Below are 15660 nucleotides of genomic sequence, written 5' to 3' on the forward strand. Positions count from 1 at the left end.
TTCAAACATTCGCCCGAAGTATTTTACGACCCTGGGCGCCAAGAACGGATGCTGGCGGGGTGGCTGCTGTTAACTAGTGTAGTGTAATCCGCATATATGTATGTATGTACGGAGTACACTACTGCGTGGGCTCTTCTGGGTTGCCAAGATGCGAAGATGCGAAGAGATCACCACCTGCTCAGAGCTGAGCCGCAGACCCACGCAAGGGACTGAGTCTCGGGGAGGAAAGGGATTGTTCGTTTGTTGCGCGACGAGTAGCAATTTCCTCCGACTCCGAAGCAAGCAACTCATCCACCCGCCCATCTTCCCCAACGAGCCAAGCGCCGGACTAGCTCGGTAGCCAGGCACCAGCGGGAGGGGTTCTTGCCCTGCATAGCCCTTGTGCATTGCCATCCGCGCTGAGCTGGAAGGAACAAGCGCTTGTTGGGGTTTCCATGGAACCCTTGGGTTCGCTTTAAAGCCGTCCAATTTCACCTTTGGTTGTTGATGGATTTGCGAATATCTCTCTCCTCCCTGCTTTTGTTGATGCGCCACGGAAGCAAACGGAATGGCGCGCCGATTACTCACCGCGCTTGCCCTGGCGCACAGTGCAACCGCCGTGCTGGATCGGTTTGTAGACGTCTTGGTCCAGGTCGATGAGTTCCGCATCCATGCCGAGGCTCTGGCTGTGAATGACGACGACGGCTTCGAGGCCTGCAAAACTGCCGACGCCGTCATCGGTGCCTGCTACTATGCCGGCTACTTGAATCCCTCGGCCCCGGGTGATGATGGTTATCTTTGCGGATGCTGCTACGATACCACGGCCATGCCGGAAATCTACTCGAGTTGCGCATCCTGGGCCTTAGACCAAGATTATACCAGTATCTATAGTGGTATAGTCTCTTCCCGGGTTCGCCCATCTGGTTTGCCCGTATGTCTTGCTTAATAAACGATCTAGTTGCCTCCCAAATGTCCAGCGCTTGTGCGGACGTGACCGTCTGCAGCGACTCGGACCCTGTCCGCACCGTATCAGACCTTCCTACCAGCATTAGTTTACCCCCGGCATGCGTGTCAATGAGGAGCATCTACTCCTCTTGCGCAGCGATTCCGAGCATTTACACCGCCGCACCCAGGGATGTGGCAGCGTGTTTCTGGTCTGTTTTCCTCCCCGCAGCAACCCCCCCCCCGGGGGGGGGGGGGCTTCATTTCTTCCGGACTTCTAACACATTGCCAGCCCAGAGGAGGATGGTAAAATCAACAAGTCATTCCAGTCGTATGCGAGCTCGTGTGCTCCTTTCGCTCGTAGTTCCTTTCCCGGTGACTACTCGAGTACGTGGACAATTGCTACCATTAATAGCCTCTCGCCTGGTGTTCACCGAGATCCTGACCGTCATATAGTCATCACCCAGCTCCAGACATACTGCGACGCCAACATGGCCCTTAAGAGTACCAAGCCATTGGTATTTACCACGATTGGGACTCGAACGGGGCTTGGGTTCGGGCCCCCCTCCATCACGTCCTCCGCGAGCAGTCCCACTTCCGATGCCAGCACGGCGTCTGAGAGCGCTGTGACGACTGCGAGCTCGACTGGTCTAGCCTCCCAAGGCTTGACAGCACCCGGCATTGCGGCCTGGCTTTTCGAATTGGCGACCCTTTTACTCTCCTTTTTTGTGATGATCTAGGTATTGCTAATGACCGGGTCTCGTCGCACAAGGATGGTAGTTAATACCCCTCATAACAGGGAAGTTGTGTCAGGGAACTATGATGGTCTTGGTTACATGTCAAATGGGGCGAAAAAAGGATATTGCGCGGCTATTTGTAATGTTTGTAATGCTGTTCTTGGACTCCCTCTATCGGACTGCTTAATTAACTCCATATTAAAAGACACTTGGCTCCAGCCCAGACAATTCGACTGGAAACAAGGGATAAGTAACCGACGAACCCGACTGACCAACCCCCGACGATGAGAGCCCGTCACGATGCACAAACTAGACGCCGGCCCGCCCACGACGGACTCGGCATCTTAGCCTTGGGTATCAGTTCCAGCCCGACCTCGCCGCTCCGCCCTGACCTCTCCCCATCCTTCCCGGGAGCTCCCAGCAGCCCCGCGATCCCATCCCCGAGCTCTACCCGAAACGACTCCCTCACCCGCTCCATGATCTCCGCGATCTCCCCGTCCCCATCCCCGGGATCGACGAGCTCCACCTCCCTTTCCGCGCCCCCTCTCTCCCCCGCGGCGCAAGCGCCCGCGCCCGCGCCGGAGACGACCAGGTACGCCTCCTCCAGCCTCGGACAGCCCCCGATCAGGCAAATCTTGCCGTACGCTTCCCACGGCCGGCGGACCTCGGCGGGGACGTAGTCCACCGCCAGGCGGCGCACCACCCCGGCGAACGTAGCGGCGACCGCTGCGGCGAGCTCCCGCGCCCAGTCGGCGTAGCCCAGCCCGAACGGGTCGGCGGCCGGGCCCGGGCGCGGGAGGTAGAGGGTGTCGTGGTGCGGGTGGAAGTAGAAGTACCGCTCGTCCCTTCCTCTCTCTCCTCCATTGACGTCGTCGCCTTGCCCTTCTCTCCCGTCGTCGGGTTTGGTGGTAGTAGTAGTGGTGGTATGATGGAGGTTCGGGAGGGGGCATTTGACGTAGATGCGGAGCCCCTCGGCGCGCGACTCGCGGCAGACGTGGAGCAAGGCCGGCGGACGGGTTGGGCAGTAGAAGGTGTCTTGCGGGGCGGGGAGGTAGGTGAGGGACGCGACGCGTGGGTGGCAGGCGTGGCGGTAGATCTGGAGGCGGAGTTCGGGGGGAAGGTGGCGGAAGAGAGTGAAGGATGATGATGATGATGGTGATGACGAGAGGGAGGAAGAGGAGTGGGGGAAGGAAGAGCGTAGGGAGGGCGACGTCATGGTTATGCTAGCAAACAAAGAAGAGAACGAGATCTACTTCAGAGGAGGTTTGTGTGCAGTTGGATCCATTCAGCTGGGCACGAATGGCGTTTGTTAATCTGAGATTTGGTCGTGTAAGTGAGCTGTAGTAAGGCCTAGGAGTATGCACATACATGACGTACCTGTAAGTAGGCCGTGTGTACTGCTATCCTTCCTCTGGACGGGCACGTGGAAAAAATGATTCGGGTTGTGAAAGCTTAAAAACTACCGAATCTGGGTGTATTCAAGGCCACGACGGACCCGAAAAAATGGCTTGAGATCGCCACTTTTAATGAAACCATTTACGGATGGTGGGACTCGTTCAGGCTATGTAGGTGCTCTACCTCGGCCAAGGGCCCCCTTCGTGGGTCACTTCAGGCCTCAGCTTCTCAGCTGCTTTGATGCCAAGGAAAGTAAAGCCATCGATGACTGGACGATCGGTCCAGCAATCATGTTGTTCGACAAATCGGCCACCGCAGCATTGGCAGCCGGCTGGGCGAAATTTGGGCAGGAAGAGGTAGGCTTCTGTTGGGCTTTGAGTGTTGCGTTCAGAAGGCACTTTGGATGTTCTTCTACCAGTAATTTTACCTTTTTTTTTTCTTGGGTAGGTACCCACAGAACCGACAACAGGCCGATACCGGCCCTCATTTGTATTTCAGTGGCCCTTCCGGGATGAAAATGGCTGCTGATACCTGTAGGCTCGCACGACATAATTGATTTCTTAGCTACGGAGTACAGTACACTCCTGGCCTTTTTTTAAAGTTGCAGCCGACTTGACGTCAAAAGTCATTTAATATTCCCATTAAGACGGGTTACTATGTATAGGGAGCGAGAGTCCACAGCAGACCCCGGCAAGGTGGGTCATTGGACACTGCGCCTTGCTGCAGTGGTGAAAGCTCGACGGAGCCCGCGCCGTTGAACAAACTCGGGGCTTGGCGGCCGGACCACTCTTTGCTGCGATGGTGGCCGTCGACCTCGAACTGGCGCCCAGAACCCGACAGCACTGGCGGAAGTGTGGGGGAGAATGTGGGCAACAAGAAGGATGGCTTCGAACCGGACCTTCACGTCGCCCGCGCTCACGTTCGAGCTGGTTGCTCGGTGTTCGGTGGGTCGCTACGCCATAGGCCCCCCTCCGCGCTGGGCTCACCTCTCAAACAAACTCTGGCTAACGAGACACTGCAATCCAGGTGACCCGCGCTCGCGCCTCGATCCTGACCCTCCCTCATGGCAGCGTCAACCTCCCCGTCTTCATGCCCGTGGCCACCCAGGCATCGCTGAAAGGTCTCACTCCCGAACAGCTCGAGGCTACGGGATGCCGGCTCTGCCTTAACAACACCTACCATCTCGGCCTCAAGCCCGGCCAGGAGGTTCTCGACGCTGTCGGAGGCGCACATAAGTTGCAGGGATGGAAGCACAACATACTCACAGATAGCGGCGGGTGCGTCCAATCTTGTGCCCTTAGCCCGCCTTTCCTTCCCCCGTCGCGGTTCGTGACTAACTAACCACCTCAGCCCAGTTTCCAAATGGTTTCCCTGCTGAAGCTCGCCAACATTACCGAGGAAGGGGTGCGCTTCCTCTCGCCGCATGACGGCAGCCCGATGCTGCTCACGCCGGAGCACTCGATTAGCCTACAGAATTCGATCGGGTCCGACATCATGATGCAGCTCGACGACGTGATCGTCACTACCTCGCCCGACAAGGTCCGCATGCGTGAGGCCATGGAGCGTAGCGTGCGCTGGCTGGACCGGTGCATCGCCGCGCACAAGAAGCCGGATACCCAGAACTTGTTTTGCATCATACAGGGCGGTCTAGATCTCGACATGCGCCGCGAATGCTGCCGCGAGATGCTGGCCAGGGACACGCCGGGAATCGCGATTGGTGGGCTGAGCGGAGGCGAAGCGAAGGAAGACTTCTGTCGGGTTGTCGCTGCTTGCACCGAGCTCCTTCCAGATCTGAAGCCGCGCTATGTGATGGGGATTGGGTACCCGGAGGATCTTATCGTCAGCGTGGCCTTGGGAGCGGACATGTTCGACTGTGTCTGGCCGACACGGACGGCCCGGTTTGGCAACGCCATCACTAAGCATGGCGTCCTAAATATGAAGAGGGAGATTTATGCGGCCGACTTCGGGCCCATTGAGGAGGGTTGCGGGTGCCCGTGCTGCAGGCCCATCGAGGAAGAAGGGGCCATGGGGATCACAAGGGCGTTTGTGCACCATAACGCCGCCAAGGAGACGGTCGCGGCCCATCTGCTCACGCTACACAACGTGTGGTATCAACTGGACCTGATGAGACGCGCAAGGGAGGCAATCATCGAGGACAGGTTCCCCGCCTTCGTGAAGGAGTTCTTTGGTAATCTATACCCAAACAAGGACTTCCCGACGTGGGCCGTCGATGCCTTGAAAGGCGTCGGCGTCGACTTGCTAGAAACCTAAGACACTTGGTGCACTTTTTTCTCGCCCCTATTCAAGTGACCTTGCCTCAGTGACTCTAGCGGAAAATATCAAACCAAACCACCTGTCATCTGTCTCAATCAAAACATCTATCTTGTTCTAAACATCTATCTTGTTTTTTACGAGTTCGCGCCTCGAGTAGCGATTGTTCAGGGTTAGGGTCGGAATCTGAAGCTTGGCGCTCGCCAATGGCAGCCCATCCAACCAGGACCCGAAATTTTGCTCCGTTTCCGATCGCGAACGCCGACCTCAACACCGACAGCATACGGCGCTTCCGGGCCCATCCACAACCACAATGGCGGCCAGGAACGTGTCTCCCGGAGGAGCACTTCTCCGGACGTCGCGCATGTTTGCGCTGCCGAACCCGATCCCTCCACCGCCCCACGATGGCCAAGCAGGCGCCAATTTCCACTCGGAAACGGCCACGCTCGCGTTCCCGACTCACCAGATCATCACCACCCTGAGCGCCTCGCGGAAGCAGGGTGACTGGGGTCTCAAGCGGCCGCTGCCGCTCAAGTCCACAACCAAGTCTACGCATGCGATGCTGCGCGTCAAGGCCATCGACACGATCGAGCAGATCACCGACTACAGCTCGGCCACGGACCATGGCATCACCCTTCGGAAGTTTCAGGAGTTGCACATGCCCCTCACGGCGCGTCGGCCAGCCGGCGGTGACCACAAGGACAATACAAGTACGATGGGTCTGCCGCAAAAGTCCGTGTTTGAGGATTCGCTCGACGTCACCGATATTCACCCGGATAAGCGTGCCGAGGCCATTGACAACCGGTGGAAGTTCACCGGGCCCTGGCTGGCCGGCATGACCCAGGGCGAGTTCAACAAGTGGCTTGCCAAGGAAGTGCGCCCGAAGCGACCCGCATTCCGCGAGTTCCTCAAGAAGAAGATCGCCAGCGAGCTGCACGCGACTGCGGCCAAGGAGGCCCTTGATAAGGGGCAAGAACAACCACCTGCCATCGACCCGAGCTCGGTGACGGAGGATCAGCTCCTCGACTACCTGCGCAAGCTACGACACGATAACCAGGCACTCTACGACATGGTCGGCCAGTTCCTCGACCTCGCGCCCCTTACACCTCCTACCGTCAGCCAGACCGGCCTTCCCACCTCCAAGGTCAGCCAGCTGAAGTTCACCGAAATGAAGAACCCGTACGCTGAGCGTGGGCCCCCGGTCACGCACCCGTCGGCTGGCATCTCGTACCTGCGCTCGTCCATGTACATGGAGAACCACCCGATCTACGGGCCCCAGAAGCACCACTCGCCGGTGGTGGCCAGGATCGTGAGGCCGCGTCGGCAGGCGCAAGCCATGCCGGCCAAGCTTGGTGTGGCGGGCTTCATTGTCGACACCCCACTGGGCGACACGGGCTCCAACTATCGGTCGGGCTCGAGCGCCATCTTTGACAGGCTCGACCCCAGCATCGAGGGCGGCGCCAAGCTCTGGGTGCAGCCCAAGATCGCGTCGGTCGATTCCAGCGGGCGCGTCATCTTGCGAGTGGACGACGCCTCGCGCGAGTCCACCCTTGTTGCGCAGGAGCTGCTCGGCAACGCCGTCTGCCTGGGCGCGAAGCCGGCCGAGGACGAGATGAACAAGCGGGAGTCGGCCAGTGATATCAGGCAGAAATACAGGGCCGCTGACACACCACCCACCATGTCGAGTGCCCGAGACTACGGGCTGAGGGTGTAAATGCCAGGGGCGGCGCATTCATTGGGCATGGTTTGGGGTTGAGTGTACTGCGGCCGGTATGGTCCCGGAATTCTTGGGGTTGGGAGGAAGGGGTGGGGTGGTGTAGATACAATTGTATCCAGATCATTGTACCAATAAACCGATTGTAGAAATACATACTGTCTGTATCCTCACGGCTGAAGCCGAACCTGGAACAAGGCACGTCTCTCCATTGAAGAGCCGAAGTGAAGGCCTGCGTGTTAAGAGGCTCCACTCTATCCTGGGGGGTTAAGCCACTGGTTAATCCAGCCACACACTATTCCAGCCACAACCAGATCCTTGGCGTGCCCTAACGCACCACCCCACAATCGCACTCGCCAAAAAGTTCGACTGCAGCACGGCCCCAGCGACATCCCCCGAAACCTCCTCGTCTCGGAATTCCAGCTCAGCACAACAGCCAGCAAACCAGCAAGCCGTCAAGATGGGTCGCGTTCGTACCAAGACCGTCAAGAAGTCCGCCAAGGTCATCATTGAGCGGTACTACCCCAGGCTGACGCTCGACTTCGAGACCAACAAGCGGGTGTGCGATGAGATTGCCATCATCGCCTCCAAGAGGCTGCGCAACAAGGTGCGTTTTTGAATGCTCAGGAGCCCGAGCCCCGGTTGCTTTCGATATTTGACCGGAAATTGACCTCTTATGGTTCATAGATTGCCGGCTACACTACCCACCTCATGAAGCGTATCCAGCGTGGTCCCGTCCGCGGTATCTCCTTCAAGCTCCAGGAGGAGGAGCGTGAGCGCAAGGATCAATACGTCCCCGAGGTTTCCGCCCTCGACTTCTCCGAGGCTGGCCAGCTCGAGGTCGACGCCGAGACCAAGGACCTGCTCAAGCACCTTGGCGTATGTTATATCCCTTTTTTCTTCTTTTCTTCTTGAGCTCCTCGCCGGATTGGGCTGTGGAAGGTTGTTGGTTTTTGCTGACTGGACTTCTCTGTACAGTTCGACTCGATCCCCGTCAACGTTACTACCGTCACCCAGAGCCCCGTCATCGAGCGCGGCGGCAGGCGGTTCGGCGGTCGCCGCGACTAAGCGCGCCATTCGAACCATGTTGGCTGGCTTTCTACGCGGAAACGCGACAATGTCACGACATAAAACAGGACACGGCTGCGGGTTTTGGCATTACATGGGCGTGGCTTCACGGCGTCTATCTGGGAGGTCATGAGAGCAGCGGAATAGATCCTCGACAGAATGGAGAGATCTGTTGCCCACACAAGGTGTCGCTGATTCCCTAGGGTAATTCCGGGGATGACGCTTGATCGCCAATTTTACATCCCTCTGAGGCTGTCGTGTGCGCCCATGCTGGCATGGCTGTGCTCTCACCCGTCAATCGGTAGTGATTCTGCCCTTGGCCCGGACAAGTTCCGAGACAAGAGAGATGAAAGGTGAGATCTGATCTGTATTACGATCCCTGAGCTTCGAGTCTAGACCGATTGCAACCCATGCAATTCGCCTTGCCAAACGCCAGTATAAACTTTCCCAGTCGTATCTGGGAGGCAGTCGGGTTAAACGACCGCTTAAACGACCGCTTCCTCCCGAGAGTATCCCAGTTTTGAATTTTTATCTTGCCAAACGCCACCCACTCGTAGAGACCCAAGTTTTAGAAGCGAACCGTAAAAAAGTCATCGTCGTCATCACTGTCGGCACCCTCCTCTGGCTTCTTGCCAGTGTCAGTGCCATTCTTGGGCTTGTAGCCCTCAATCATGGACTCGGTGCCTTCCACCGACGAAGGGGCCTCGTGCGGCCCGTCAACGACCCTCTCGCTGATTGTTACGTCGACCCTGGTCATGCCGGCGAGTAATCCGTCAGTGGCATCGCCTCTCTCGCCGGCAAGCGTCGTTGCATCTTTCTTGGCTTGCTTGTGCCTATCTATCTCCAGCTGCGCCATAGCCTGGGCAAGCTGATCGCGATCCTCTTCCTTGCCCCTCGGGGAGGCAGCAGCAGAAGATCGGACCCCACCCTCTGTCCCTGTCTTTCCCTTCCCAGGGCCACTGCCACCACCACCACCACCACCACCACCACCACCACCACCACTACCACCACCACTACCACCACCGCCTGCACCCTCGTCCCTCAAGTCGAGCTTCACGACCAAGCGCCCTTGGTCATTGCGCACATAGCTCGGGTTGTCGAGCTGCACCTTTATGTAGAGCGCCCGCTTCGCGCACGCGTCGGAGCACCACTTGTTCAGGTCCTCGGTGCGCGCCACGCTGCCCACGCGCGTGTTGATCTTGTACGGCCCGTCGTGGGTGCGCCGCGGGCGGGCGCAGAGGGCGTACCCGCACTTGCCCAGACAGTTGCGCTCCTCGATCAGGTCGAGGTACTCCTGCGGGGTGAAGTCGGCGAGCAGGCGGAGGAGCTCGGCGACGTCGTCCGGGTGCGGCGACGAGGCGGCGCGGTCCGCGTGCCGCGGGAACTCCTGCGAGAGCAGCTCGAACGTCTCGATCGGCACCGCCGGCTTCACCTCGGTCTCGCGCAGCTTCTGGAGCAGCCGCAGGCGGGCGGCCGCCTCTTGCTGGGCGAGACGCTCCGCGCGGGTGAGTTCCGCTGCAAGGGGTGGTGGTGGTGGTGGTGATGATGATGGCTGCGGTTGTGGCTGCGGGAAGGTAGAGGGTTGCTTGAGGATACCTTTGGGTTTCGGCTTAGATTGGCGGTCGTTGGTTGATGTGGCCATGGTGGACAGTGTGGCCAGCGTGGATTGGGTTGTGGCGTGCGGTGGTGGGTTTTGGGATGTTCTTGTTTCGAACGGTCTACGGATGTATGTACACTAATCCGTATGCCAGGGAGAATTAATCCGTAGAGAGCCTTGAGCTCCATCCGGTACGGAGTAATCCGTATTTCGACTGCTACTGGTTCTTTGGGGGAAAAGTAGAATGATTGCTCAGCCGATTGGCTGTTGGCTCTCAATGCTGACTCCACCATCCGCAGTCCGAAGTTAGAGACGTGGGTTGCTCTCTCTCTCCCCCCCCCCCCCCACCCCACGAAAACACGACCAAAGCAACTCTCTGGCGCATGCATCAACAGAAGGCCTAAGCCACCTCCTGATTGAGGCTCCGTGTGGATTGCTGCCTGGATGATATCTGGAGCATTGCGACACGACACACGTACCAATGCTGATACGGCCGTGGTTACACTAGGAGCCAGCCAAGTGGTTGCAGTGGTTCATGCGCTGACGTCGACCTCTTCGCCCCGCCACAAGAGCTCTGGCCAGTCAGAAGTGTTGGTCCTGGCTTCGCCCGCCTGCCGGGCTCCAACCCCTCTGCCACACTCCCCCGAGCTGGGCCGTGAGCCAAGCACGCCCACCAATACCCACCACCAGCGAGGGATCGCCTTGAATCACCGCAGATTTCCATCACCCTGTTTGAGATTTTGGGCCATCCCCATTCCTTTCCGCACACGCTTCTGCCAGGTCCATTACCGCAGGAGAATTGTTTACGGTAGCCAACCGTCCTCGCAAATTTCTTGCGCCGTATTAGCCACAAAACCTACACGCCGTGCGGCGATTCGGCACTTGGCTTGGAAGCTTGAGCTCTCCAAGCCCCGCCACAGCTTCTACCTTGCCTCGACGCCCGCCGTCTGCGACCGCCGCTGGCCTCGAGCCGCGCCATCATGTTCAAGGTCAAGGCTCTGTATGACTACGCCTCTGGGCACGAGGACGACCTCGAATTCACGGTCGGACAGATCATCACCGTGACCGATGAAGTGGATGATGACTGGTACGGGGGCGAATACGTAGACGAGTCCGGCATCAAGCACGAGGGCATCTTCCCGCGCAATTTCGTCGAGAAGTACGAACCTACCGCTCCACCCCGCCCGACGAGGTCTCGCCCGAAGAAGGAACCTGAGGTTGTCCCGGCTCCCGCGCCCGAGGCTCCTGCTGCTGCTGCCCCTCCCGCCCCGCCACCCGACTCGCCGAAGCAGGCGACGCCGGAGCCCGAGGAGACACCGAAGCCGGCGGGCCCCGCGCCGTCATCTGAGACTTCCTCGGCAGCCCCCCGGGTTCCCGCGCCCGTCGCAAAACCTCCGGCACCCCAGCCGGTGCAGCCGGTGCAGCCGGTGCAAGCTCCTGCTCCTGCCCCCGCTCCTGCGCCGCCCGCCCCACAGCCCGCCCAGGTCCCGTCTGCGGCCTCACCGCCTGCCCCCAAATCGGGTCCCTCGTCGCCCAAGCCCAGCGGGCCGCCTCCCGTGTCCGAGAAGCCGACGAGTAGCTCGTTCAAGGATCGCATTGCTGCCTTCAACAAACCCGCGGCTCCGCCGATCGCCCCTTTTAAGCCCGGCAACCTGAGCTCCAGCGGCGCCGCCTTCATCAAGAAGCCTTTCGTCGCTCCCCCGCCTAGCAGAAATGCCTACATCCCGCCGCCGTCCCAGGTGCCCGTTGCAAAGATCTACCGGAGAGAAGAAGACCCGGAAGTGAAGGAACAAGAGGCCGAGGTCTTGGAGAATGCGGGCAAGGCAGGCCTCATTCCGACGGCTTCCACGAACGAAGGCCAAGCTTCCGAAGACCAGCCCAAGCCCATGAGCCTGAAGGAACGCCTGGCCCTGCTGCAGAAACAACAGATGGAGACTGCCGCGCGGCATGCCGAGGCTGCGGCTAAAAAGGAGAAGTCCAAGCGGCTGCCCAAGAAGCGCCTTGATAGCCAGGATACCGTTGAAGGGGAGTCCGCTGAGCGGACCGAAGAGACTACCAGAACATCTACCGATGAGGCTCCGCCGCCGCGCGTGGCACACCCTCCAAGGCGCAGGTCTTCCAAGGGAACTGAGCCTCGCGACGGAAACGAGGCGGATATGTCCGGGGCCGGCGAGACCACCGAGGGCCAGGAGGAGCTCACGGAGAGGGACGACAGCGACGGCAAACCCAAGCACGTCGCCTCGGCATCGAAGCAAGAAGATAGCAGTCGCGACGAGGGAGAGGAGGATGAAGAAGAGGAGGAGGAAGAGGAGGAGATCGATCCCGAGATTCGTCGCAGGGAAGAGTTACGGGCGAGGATGGCCAAGATGTCAGGCGGGATGGGAATGCCTGGCATGGGGATGCCTCTGTTTGGCGCACCCGCGCCGATCCTGCCAAAGAAGAAGAAGGCTGTTCCCGAAAAGCGGGTTGAAGAAGCCGAGGAGCCCACCTCGCCGACCGCGCGTGCCCCTCCTGTTCCTCTGCCCGGGCTTATGCGGCCTCCGCCTGCTCCTGAGCCCAAGCAGCCCGGGCCGGAAGAAGAGGGAGATGAGGAAGAGAAGGAAGAGGATGAAGAATCTCAGATCAAAACTCCGCACCAGGAGGCTGCTGCTCCGCCAGGTTGGTTCTCCGACAAGCCAGCCTACCAAGGTTACAGACAGTGCTGACCGTTGTTAGTCCCGCTCAAGGAGTCTGATGTCCCTCCTCCGGTTCCTGGCGGGCGGCCGGCTCCGCCCCCTGTTCCTGCGGATTGTGAGTATCACCGCGCCCACCGTTTTGCACCGTGGAATATTATTGTTAATCTCGTGAAGCACGTCCGCCGCCACCGCCTCCAGCTGCCTCTGCGGTCAAGTCGCCCAGCGAAGGATCGGTGTCGGATGACGAACTCTCGGAGCGACCTCTCGAGGAGCCTGGTGCTCCCGGAGACGGTGTGAGCCAGGTTACCAGAGCGCCGCCTCCTCCTCCTCCTGCTGCTGCTGCTGCCACGACGGCGCCGCCTCCGATTCCATCAACACCTCGCACCTCAGACGACAGGCGTACTTCTTACGTTGGGGAGGCATCCTCCCCTACCTCCCCACGGGAGTCCCCGACTAGCAAGCGGAATAGCAGGCCGCCACCGCCGATCCCAAGCTCTCCTCCGGCCATCCCACCTGCTCAGTCAAGGCCCCCTCCACCGCCGCCGCCAGTACCCGTTGGACGCAGAAACAGCGACGAAAGTGAGGATGAGGAGATCACCGAGTACGAAGGTGACTACGACACGGATATTGCGTCTTCGGTCCCTCATAAGGATGCGCTCAAGGCTCATCAGCGTGACTCGAGCTTTGAGGATGTCATGTCCCCGCGGTCGCCGACCACGGAGGCGCCACCTCCGCCAGTCCCCGCTGCAGCGCCCCCGAGAGCAGGTCCGCCGCCTGTTCCGAGTCAGCCTCCACCGCCCCCGGCGCGGAGTTCAGTGGATGCGCCCCGAGTGGCACCGCCTCCTCCGCCGCCACCCAAGGAAGCGCCGAGGCTCGATGACGAGTACGACCCTTACAACTACACTTCCCCCCAGCAGGCCGCTCCAGCAGCGCCCTCATACGGGATGCCATCGCCGTCTCCGCACTTGAGGCAGCAGGAGGAGGCGTTCACCCAGGAGGCATCACACAGTCAGCATCATCCGAGGTCCCCTCCTCCTCCCCCGCCGACCGGTCGGGCACCAGGACGGCAGTCCGTCGACTACCAGCGCCACGGCGTTGGTCGTCGGTCCGTGGATGTCACGCGGCCGTCAATGGAATCTGGCTTCGTTGCTGATGACATCGACCTAGCCAAGCCGTCGTCCTGGTGGCTACAACCGAACGGTCTCCCTCCTCAGCTCCACGGGCGCAAGGATATCTTCTTTGAGTCCGAAGAGTCGAGCTCTGCCGACCCTCATCAGGGCGGCAAGACCATCGTCACTCGCGACATCTACGTCCTGTTCCAGGATTACTCCCAAACCGTCATCACTGTTCGCTTCAGCCCGCAAGACCCGTCCGACGTCCACCTTGAGCAACGCCACGAGCCGCCGCCGCGTGCCCTGCGCCAGGACCAGCTCGAACAGAGCTACGAGCGCTTTGGCCGCGCCATTGGCGAGGCGGCTGCCTCCAAGAAGGACACGGTTGTCGGCGACGGCACCCCGCAGGCGCTCGTCTACGAGCTGCTCCGGCCGTTCAAGGACGCCCTCTTGCCCGTCGGCGCGCGCGCGTACGGCGCCCTCGTCTATAGCAACCTGGCCAACGCCAGCACGACGCAAAATGACGAGATCCGGCCCGGCGACATTGTGAGCATCCGCAACGCAAAGTTCCAGGGCAAGCACGGGGCCATGCACGCCAAGTACTCGATGGAGGTCGGCAAGCCCGATCACGTCGCCGTCGTGGCGGAGTGGGACGGCACGAAGAAAAAGGTCAAGGCTTGGGAGCAGGGCCGGGAGAGCAAGAAGGTGAAACTCGAGTCGTTCAGGCTGGATGACCTGCGGTCGGGCGAGGTCAAGATCTGGCGGGTCATGCCTAGGAGCTGGATCGGCTGGGAGTCGAATACCGGTGCTGGTGGAGCGGGGAATTAGGAGGCCCTCTTGCAGATGAAGGATTTGAAGGGATTTGGTGTGGCGTGGGGGTTCGTTGACGTGTTGGTTAGGGTCGCTACGGGAGTTGATGGTGGTAAAAGATGAACAGTGTGAGGTGGAATATGATGAAAAAAAGGAAGAGGGGAAGAGAAGGGGGGGGGGGGGGGGGGTTGGTGGTGTCTCGATGTCAAGCTTGACAGTTAGCTGCGTTGTCTTGAGTCGTTTGGAAGTGGAGGATCCTTGTCATTAGCAAAGCAAAGCAAAGCAAGAGGACTTGTGGCTCGGTCGTTGTTTAGGCCGTTGCATAAATTACCACACAATCGCGGTCTGTAACCATGCTTGTTTATCTAGCTAACTATTGCGTTACCTCTCTTTCTTGGTCTGAACATCTTTCTTGGACGGGCTGCGTACATACAGGTATGGGTGACTTGCTTCCTCCTCTGAACACGGAGTATATACGTTTAAATCGGGCCGGTGGCGACGACTTTGTTCGGGGAGGCCGCCTTCAGCAGCATTCTTCAAGACTCGTCCTCGAGGCTTCCAAGTTGTTTCGCCCCTTGTCCGGCCCTCCTTGTCCTCTACCACAGCCTCTTCTTTCTCCAGCCAGTTCCTAATAGGGGCTTTTTTTTTTTTTTTTTTTTTTTAACACCCTGGCTTCGCTAGCCGGATTGTGCCATTCCGTGCAGCCATCAGGATGAAGATGATGAGCTGCCTCTTTTCCTATCTTTGATCCTTAATCTACCACAACCACAATGGTGTCAAGTATTAGATCCTTCAGCAGTGGTTGAGGGTAAAGTTCTGATGAACCGGTTGAATGTTTCTTACTCTCGAGTTCGCTATTGGAAAAGGTGGTTTGGTCAAGTTTTGTCTCATATGTGACCGAGAATGCCGTGAGATACCTGAGCCATTCCTCCATCTAACCATCCTTTCATCCTCCGTATCCTATCACCATAACTGCACGACCCTCCCTGCCTGCTTGTCCTGTTTTCCGTATTTTCTTCACTTTGCCGGCATGCACTAGGAGTCATATATTCCTTGACAACCCAAAACCCACCGTATCCCGTCATAACTGGTCATAACTGATCGAGTAAAGGCGGACAAAATATTTTTTTTCATTTTTTGTGGACCTAAGCATCCTTGAGTAGGCAGGACAACTGAAGCTGCAGAATTGGGTACCTCGAGTGCTCATGTATGTACGCAGGAGGGGTTCCTGCGTGGATGCCCTTCCCGCATACATGCAGCCCAACGTCCCTCTCCATATGCAGCACAATGCATCCATACATCCTTGTATTCCTGCACAATGTAGAAGGGGTTTTCTGAGGTGGGGAGAGAGTTTCTATCC

The 15660-nt window shown here is 59.0% G+C and overlaps 8 protein-coding genes across 8 annotated transcripts; 6 read left to right on the forward strand and 2 right to left on the reverse strand.

Annotated features, from left to right (window-relative positions):
- Positions 1 to 322: 322 nt before the first annotated feature.
- Positions 323 to 1837, forward strand: MYCTH_2310208 (uncharacterized protein). The gene is made up of 5 exons (XM_003665895.1): positions 323 to 872; positions 938 to 1133; positions 1214 to 1308; positions 1378 to 1661; positions 1721 to 1837. Exons 1-4 carry the CDS (start codon positions 548 to 550, stop codon positions 1659 to 1661), a joined length of 900 nt encoding a protein of 299 aa, XP_003665943.1. The 5' UTR covers positions 323 to 547; the 3' UTR covers positions 1721 to 1837.
- MYCTH_2310212 (uncharacterized protein) lies at positions 1778 to 3179 on the reverse strand. The gene is made up of 2 exons (XM_003665896.1): positions 1864 to 3179; positions 1778 to 1802 (listed from the first exon to the last, which is right to left on the reverse strand). The coding sequence occupies exon 1, from the start codon at positions 2872 to 2874 to the stop codon at positions 1954 to 1956; it is 921 nt and encodes a 306-aa protein (XP_003665944.1). The 5' UTR covers positions 2875 to 3179; the 3' UTR covers positions 1778 to 1802; positions 1864 to 1953.
- Positions 3180 to 3646: 467 nt separating this feature from the next.
- On the forward strand, positions 3647 to 5365 carry MYCTH_2310216 (uncharacterized protein). The gene is made up of 3 exons (XM_003665897.1): positions 3647 to 3997; positions 4080 to 4330; positions 4404 to 5365. The coding sequence occupies exon 3, from the start codon at positions 4416 to 4418 to the stop codon at positions 5322 to 5324; it is 909 nt and encodes a 302-aa protein (XP_003665945.1). The 5' UTR covers positions 3647 to 3997; positions 4080 to 4330; positions 4404 to 4415; the 3' UTR covers positions 5325 to 5365.
- A 180-nt stretch (positions 5366 to 5545) lies between these two features.
- On the forward strand, positions 5546 to 7230 carry MYCTH_2310217 (uncharacterized protein). The gene has a single exon (XM_003665898.1). The coding sequence runs from the start codon at positions 5638 to 5640 to the stop codon at positions 7036 to 7038; it is 1401 nt and encodes a 466-aa protein (XP_003665946.1). The 5' UTR covers positions 5546 to 5637; the 3' UTR covers positions 7039 to 7230.
- A 268-nt stretch (positions 7231 to 7498) lies between these two features.
- MYCTH_2039818 (uncharacterized protein) lies at positions 7499 to 8097 on the forward strand (the record flags this gene model as incomplete). Its single annotated transcript, XM_003665899.1, has 3 exons — positions 7499 to 7645; positions 7726 to 7917; positions 8017 to 8097. Coding segments are annotated over 3 exons (420 nt in total), but the record flags the coding sequence as incomplete, so codon positions are not given.
- Positions 8098 to 8399: 302 nt separating this feature from the next.
- Positions 8400 to 9916, reverse strand: MYCTH_2310220 (uncharacterized protein). Its single transcript, XM_003665900.1, has one exon. It carries the CDS (start codon positions 9746 to 9748, stop codon positions 8675 to 8677), a length of 1074 nt encoding a protein of 357 aa, XP_003665948.1. The 5' UTR covers positions 9749 to 9916; the 3' UTR covers positions 8400 to 8674.
- A 639-nt stretch (positions 9917 to 10555) lies between these two features.
- Positions 10556 to 12874, forward strand: MYCTH_2310222 (uncharacterized protein). The gene is made up of 2 exons (XM_003665901.1): positions 10556 to 12361; positions 12419 to 12874. Exons 1-2 carry the CDS (start codon positions 10684 to 10686, stop codon positions 12673 to 12675), a joined length of 1935 nt encoding a protein of 644 aa, XP_003665949.1. The 5' UTR covers positions 10556 to 10683; the 3' UTR covers positions 12676 to 12874.
- Positions 12875 to 13508: 634 nt separating this feature from the next.
- On the forward strand, positions 13509 to 14318 carry MYCTH_2069203 (uncharacterized protein; the record flags this gene model as incomplete). Its single annotated transcript, XM_003665902.1, has 1 exon — positions 13509 to 14318. The coding sequence occupies one exon, from the start codon at positions 13509 to 13511 to the stop codon at positions 14316 to 14318; it is 810 nt and encodes a 269-aa protein (XP_003665950.1).
- Between the last annotated feature and the right edge of the window lie 1342 nt (positions 14319 to 15660).

The sequence above is a fragment of the Thermothelomyces thermophilus genome, chromosome 6 (assembly GCF_000226095.1).
Source record: "Thermothelomyces thermophilus ATCC 42464 chromosome 6, complete sequence".
Taxonomy (NCBI): domain Eukaryota; kingdom Fungi; phylum Ascomycota; class Sordariomycetes; order Sordariales; family Chaetomiaceae; genus Thermothelomyces; species Thermothelomyces thermophilus.